The 7,254-nt window shown below is 33.0% G+C and overlaps 1 protein-coding gene across 1 annotated transcript; it reads left to right on the top strand.

Moving 5' to 3' along the window:
* The first annotated feature begins 361 nt into the window (after positions 1 to 361).
* On the top strand, positions 362 to 2,110 carry LOC125065439. Its single transcript, XM_047673023.1, has one exon. It carries the CDS (start codon positions 366 to 368, stop codon positions 1,989 to 1,991), a length of 1,626 nt encoding a protein of 541 aa, XP_047528979.1. The 5' UTR covers positions 362 to 365; the 3' UTR covers positions 1,992 to 2,110.
* Positions 2,111 to 7,254: the final 5,144 nt, after the last annotated feature.

The following is a 7,254-nucleotide window of genomic DNA, read 5'->3' as shown; positions in this document are numbered from 1 at the left end:
TGATGATTGCAACAAGTTTAAGCTTTAGTCTTTACTGCTATTTTTCTTTATTTCTATTTTTATAAAAAAAAAACGATCTTTTTAAATGTAGTTGTAATGAAAGGCTGGTAGTTTTCGACGTGTTCAAACATTTAAACTTAAGTTCCAACTTTGTAACATAAATGTAGAAATAAAAATCTCACAACAAATGACTAAGAAAAACTATCAAAGCAGTATATATACTCTTTGGTTATTGTGATTTTTTTTTGTATGTATTTTTCATAATCTGTTGTTAAAATTATTTGTCGCGGTCAATGACATTTTAAATTATACATATTTTTAATAAGTTTTGAAATTTGCCTCACCCATATAAATATTTTAAAACAATGGTCATAAAGTATGAAATAGAAGACGATTCTAGTCATGTTACAGCTGACGTAATTATATTAGGATGTAGTCTCCCAGGTATAGTGACAGCTCATAAACTCAAGAAAAAATTTGGCAATACAATGGACATCGTGGTTCTTGATTTAGCTGGGGAAAAGCCAGGAGGGTCGAAATGTAATGTAGCTTTTCAGGGTGAGGACGATGAAGAAAGCAAAGAAACATATGACGAAGGCACTGCGAAAGAGGTAATCGATAATGTAGCGAGGCATTATCTTAATATGCTGGCAAAAGACTTCAATATACCCCTACCTGATGCTATCATAGCACCAGAAAAAGTAAGAACACCTTTAAATAAATTATTCGAATACAAGAACGGAATGACAGCGGCATGTTTGCGAGACTTTCATGATTTCGAATACCTTAACGTTTTGGAAAAATTTGAATTAAATCAATACCAAACGTTGCTTGATGAAAATATGAAAGGGTTATTTCAAGCCAATAAATTTGATGATGCCTCTGAGAGATATCGACTATTGTATTACGATCAGACAACAATGGAGAAACATATTTGTGGTGCGTTACTCTTTCCTAATTCAAGAGACATAATGAGGACCACAGTGAGGCTTGTTTGCGGTGCATCTGCGAAAACTGTATCTGTACTATTTTACTTGCATCAGTGTTACAGAAGCAGCAGTTCGAGAAATCATTTGGATGGCAACAACACTAAGTTTCGAGAAAAACTCCTCGGTTATTGCAGAAAACGCTTAGCGAGCAAGTTGCAGAAAAGTATCGCAAATATCACCCACTCAGCGAAGACTATAAAAAAGATAAGTTCATATGCAGATGAACAAGTTATTTTAAAAACTATAAAAGGGGATACCAAATACGTATGCAGCTTACTCGCCATGGCGTTAAAGCCCGATGAGCTTAGAAATTTCGAGTTTGAAGCACATCTACTTACGGATAGAGAAATTGCTATCATTACATCTATGATTAAAGGCAAAACGAAGAAATTCCTGGTGCAATATGAAGAACATTTTTGGAGACGTGAAGGTTACAGTGGTGATATATTAAGTATAAAGGGCCCGATAATTTGGGCCACAGAACGTCCAAAAATATCATCAACTGGTAGTATGGAGCGATATGCAGCATTAATAGGATATTTGAGAGTTAAAGACGATGATGATAACCTCCGAGATGGAGTTTTGAGTCAACTTGTAGGTCTCTTTGGAGAAGAAGCTGCGGACCCTATTAGCTACAAAGAGTCAGATATTTCTGACGTCTATGTACCATGTTGCGGAGATTTCATCGCTTTACGACGGCTAACTTTAAGAACTGTGCCTAAATATCTTGAATGGGGTGCTTTAGATATATTTGCAGATGGGGACGTTGCATCCGCTTTAGAAGCAGGCCATGTTGCATATCTTCATTTGATGAGTTACCTTCGTCCGCAAGCTCAAACATACGAAGATGTTAGCACAGCTGAATGGCCAACGATTATAAACGACAATCCCTTTCAAGAGTGGCTTGCTCAATTAACACTCACGACAGGTGTGCGTCTTATGGTATACACAGCGATCACTTATATAGGCATACGACTAGTCCAGTCTTATACGCGGAAGTAAGAGAAATCACATAAATTCAGATTATGTTTCTGGTCTCGTTGATAGGAGAAAATATTGGTTCGATGTAAAAAAATATTAAATGATAATGATTCAGAATTTTTAGTGATATTATCTTTTGATGTTTATCGATATTTTTGTTGAGGTTTTTTTTTTAAGTATATCAATATTATATGGTTCTATTTCGAATATTTTTATTTTAAAGTTTTCTATTGTAAATAATAAAATAATATCTTGATATATTTTTGATAGTAAATTATTCAGTATCAACCAACCAAAGGTTCAATCCTTTTAATTCACTACGTAACGAAATAATTTACTTGGTGATAATGCTTTGTAAAGTGTATCACCTTCTTAACAAATATCTTACAGCCAAACAGCAATGCTTAATACCGTTCTGTTCCAGTTTGAAGAGTGAGTGAGCAAGTGTAACTACAGGCACAAGGGACATAACATCTTAGCTCCCAAGGTAAGTGGCGCACATACATCTACCAAAGATGTATATTTTTACAGCGACAATGTCTATCCAGTACGACTACCAATATTTAAAAAAATGTAAATATTGACCAATAATCATTTCATATGTAACAGTTTATAATTACAGGACCTCCTAAAAATAAAGTTTCAATATACACGCGACTGCACGTTTTGCAAAATGTTAACCGATTCATGTAGGATTTCTCACGATAATTTCCTTCACATTTTTTCCACAAGATAAATTATACTCAAGAGCGCCATCTTTGGTTTTGATCTACTTGCTCTATCTATCTATATATTGAGGCGTTGCAATCTATTTCCCTTTTTTGTTAATAATAAAAAGTCGAGGATTTTTCTGTGTACAGATAATTCACATTACTAATGCGTCTGAAGTGTTGAACCTGTTCGAACCTTCTTTTTTTTTTTATTCATCTCAACTTGAAAAAAAAGTTTTAAAAACTAAGCAAAAAATAAATTGTATAGATCGTCTTCTATAGAATTAATACCAGCAATAATAAGATATTTTATATGATTGATCACAAAGATCAGAATGGTAATGTGGTTTAAATATTTACCTTCAATAAATTACGAATTCATCGCGTGTATATAAGATAGTAGTTCAAAGATGGACGAGTCCTAATATAGAATTCTTATATGCAGAGTGAGGGCTGACCTTTGGGGCTTTCAAGGCCCTGGACTATTTAGGTCAAGTTCGGTTGATCAGTTCTGATTGTCATAAGGAAGAAATTTAAATTATGAGTCATTTAAATACCATTTATATAAAAGTAAGTACGTAATATTGTGCCATTTGACATGTATAGATTAATAATTTTGCAGGTACACGTTGTTGGTATATTGAATTCTTTAAATTTAAGAATATAGTTTACATAGTTTTTTCATACTTACAATCATTACATAGTATAAAACAAAATCGCTTCCCTCTGTCGGTCTCTATGTATGCTTAGATCTAAAAAACTACGCAACGGATTTTGATGCGGTTTTTTTTATTGATAGAGTGATTCGAGAGGAAGGTTTATATGTAAAACACATGCATTATATAGTTGAGAAATATTGATAATTTTAGAGGTTTCTAATGTGGTGTCGTAAATAAACATCTTTTTTGCGCTTTAATTGCAAACCTGGCTGAACCCTGAACGAGATAGATCAAAATAATATACTACACCTTAAAATGGTCTTTAAAAAGTCCGCGATAGTATGTCTATCTCTTAGGGATAACCCACATTGGACCCGTGCGAAGCAGGGGCGGGTCGCTATAAAACATTAAAAATGTGATGACTTACAAAATAAAAGGTAATGTAACGCCTATAAATTATAATTAGTGTAATTGTTGATTTACTTTATTGCAATTACTTTTTGACAGGCGCTATTCATATTTTTTTACAACATAAATGTTATTGTCTAATTCTATATTTAACAGACTTCTAAAAAGCAGGAGCTTCTCAATTGGACTGTATTTTTTATGGTTCTTATGTCACTGACTTAAATGTTATATATGTATTGACAATATGACTCTTAGATATATAGGGATAAATTAGTTATCAATTAAAATTGACGGATATTATTTCGCCTTATGATCGGCGTTAAAAATCTCATCTTCATGAGGCATGTATATTGTATATATAGATAAGGAAATGCATATCCAACGACCGTCAATGGAACAGGACGGTGGAATAAGCTCCACCTTCTACTTATCAAGAGATATATTTTACTAGAGTTGTTAATGCGAAAAGCATCAAACCCGTATATCAATAGTGCATAAAGGTTTCTATGCTTCGTCTTATTAATATGTGAGCATGTTATTAATAACACCATTTTATTAAGAAAACTTTTATCATGGTTTTTTGGTGTAAGTGTACTGTAAGCATCTCTTTAGTAAAGATATGTCATCTTATTCTGTGTGTAGGGGTGTGATTGATGCTGACATAATTAAATAGAATCTCTTTAAATGTAAATTTAAAGAGATTTTATTGTCAGCACGTTACTTTGTTGCTAAAGTCACGTGTGGAACACCATAAGCATACCATAGGTGATGCGTGCAACTGCATAGTACCAACTCATTGTTACGAAAATCTGTATATACTCGTATATCAATAGGCAAAAATAAAACAGCTTAGTACCACTTTCTCCTCAGTTTGTAAACTGATTTTCGTTTTTTTTTTTGTTTGATTGGAAGAGCTTAAAAAATAAAAAATAAAAATGTTCGAAATATGCAAATAGTATTTATTTTTTTCTCACCAATCATATTTACGATCGATTTGGATTTTGACCAATGACTGCTGAAAAATCATTATAATACTATGTCATTAGCCAGTGTGAAATATAACTTAATGTTTGTTTGATTTAAGGTGAATGTTGCAAGGTGCATGTTGCATCTGTATGACACTGAGCTCCTCCTATACAGATTTAGATAATTTTGTGTTTGAGTTTAGATTAGATCTAGTAGAAGCCAGTATCTGTAAAATAACACAGATATATTTGACCTTAGTTCCGGAAGTGATTTCCCTAAAAAATTTACTAATCGTCAATAAGGAACAGGAAATTTATTGTTTTCTGTCGTACCGCAACACTGAGCACGGACTCATCGAAAAAATATCCTAAAACAGCATCCAATTGTTTACTGCAATCAATAGTAAATAATAACAAACATGGTATATTTTTAACAGCGAATTTAAATACATTTTAGAAACCTTCTTAGACATAATATTCAAATACATACAATTTTGATATTATTTGCTTACAAGGACGTAATTATAAATAGACAAATACAACAGTTCAGCTCGTTTTTCTCCACTGTTTATCAAAGGAACCTCTTATTTATGTTAAAATATAAAGTTTTTGAGCAATTATTGATCAAATATTGCTCATGATATTATTTATTGACAAACAACATCACAGATCTGTTATTATTATTTGTTTTTGTTTTTTTACGAATATCCTTGAAATTTAATTTAGAGTATTTGCATTTTTATAGTGGAAGTCACACTATAACACTAAATGAATTTGAACTTAAAATATATAACCTATTATTATGAAAGTAATCTTCGGTCATAGATTGTGTTATGTAAATAACATTTTGAACCGATGTCATAAAAACGAGGTTCCAAGTTCAATTTCAAATTTATATACAACGTAATAAAATTTAAATAAAACACCCAATTAATTGATTTTTGAATTATTCGTTTATATTTATTATATGGAAGTCCGTTTGAATGTTTAAAAGTTTTAGCTCGAATGTCTTTCTTGAAATATCAAGCCGTTACAACTAAGTTATGTAGAAAAACATGTCTTAAGTAAAAGTTCAATCCCATAGTCTGCACGCAAAATACGTTTGGCAACATCAGCCTAATCTATAAACTGGTGCGTGTATAATTGATATTGTCGTCCGCACGTCACGGTGAAGTAATGAATAGTTTTTAATAATATTTGTGGGTCGCCGATACATTACGTGCGCCTATGAATGCGGCATAGTAATAAGTTATGAATGTTATATCACCGACTTTCCACTGATACACATATAGGCTGCTATATTCATAGAATTTATCAGACCCTTTGTTTTAGAGTTTTTGATAGAGTGTGCGAGTGCTTGGTGAATGTTTTTAGCGATTACGGATATCTGCATAAATCAATGACCACCATGATTTAAACTGTGTTGCAAATATACGAATATTGAAAAAAGTAATAGCTTAAAAATGTTGTGGAATAGCTGGGCTAGCTGTGCTCATTGACCCTGGGAACCCCCTCTAGGTGTTGGAGGCCCGCATATGCGGGCCGATCATCAGGACGTCACGGTAGCACGCCCGCCGAAAGACGGAGAGGGTACCGCTGGTTCTTAATGCTGGGTATTCCGGTGTACCTGGGCGCACTCGTCGTCCAGGGCACAGGCGAGTCTCACATACCCCCCCCCCACTTCACATCACGTGGGGGAAGTGCGTAACGCGTTTTCCAGCGAGAAAAATAAATGCTCTGCTCATGGATGTTTGTAGATTATTACATCACGCTGTTTTTATGTAGGTTGGTGAAAATAAATAACATTTAATAATCATATATTCATTACATTAGTAATCATCTACATATATGTATATATTTCAAGTAAATAATTGTAGTAAAACGGTATTTCTTAATGCAACTGCGTTTTAATGTAAAACAGCTGTATATGATAAAGATGAATATAAAATGTAAATTTAATACTCTTAATATATGTAACAACGTTTCAATTAATCTGCATTTATCAAATAAGTCGCAGTTGTATTCGAAAAATAGACGTCACATCTAGCACCGAGAGTCGGTAATTGTGACGTCTGTTTATAGAAAAAAAATGAAAACAGTTTAATTCGACTAACATTTATGAAACTTTCCCGATTCTATTTCGATCCAACTTCGACTGATTACTCATTAAAATAAAAGTCAGTCTAATTGTAAGAGAGGACTAATTCTTTATTTATATCGATTAGGATACCATCCCAATAATATTTCGATCCAATTTCGACTAAACTGCAACTGGATCGTTGATGAATGATGGGCCATTTGGGAAGTGTTCCTATGTTAAACATGATTACGTCTTATGAAGGTACATACCTATTAAAGTATGTACCTTCATAAGACGTAAGTACAGATTCCATAAATATTTGCTAATTAGTTTTATTTCGCATATAGCATCGGCCAATTACCGTCGTAAATGGTCCGATATCAAGTGCATTGTGTTACGTATTTTAAATTTCCATGAAATCATTGTTATGCGCAAACCCCCACGCGATGAAAACGAAAACAT

The sequence above is a fragment of the Vanessa atalanta genome, chromosome 1 (genome assembly GCF_905147765.1).
Source record: "Vanessa atalanta chromosome 1, ilVanAtal1.2, whole genome shotgun sequence".
Classification (NCBI taxonomy): domain Eukaryota; kingdom Metazoa; phylum Arthropoda; class Insecta; order Lepidoptera; family Nymphalidae; genus Vanessa; species Vanessa atalanta.
Note: the sequence above shows the minus strand (reverse complement) of the source record. Positions and strands in the feature narration are given on the sequence as shown.

Bases quoted from the DNA above. Each gene is read 5' to 3' on its own strand.
- LOC125065439 (XM_047673023.1), top strand. From the start codon at position 366: ATGGTCATAAAGTATGAAATAGAAGACGATTCTAGTCATGTTACAGCT.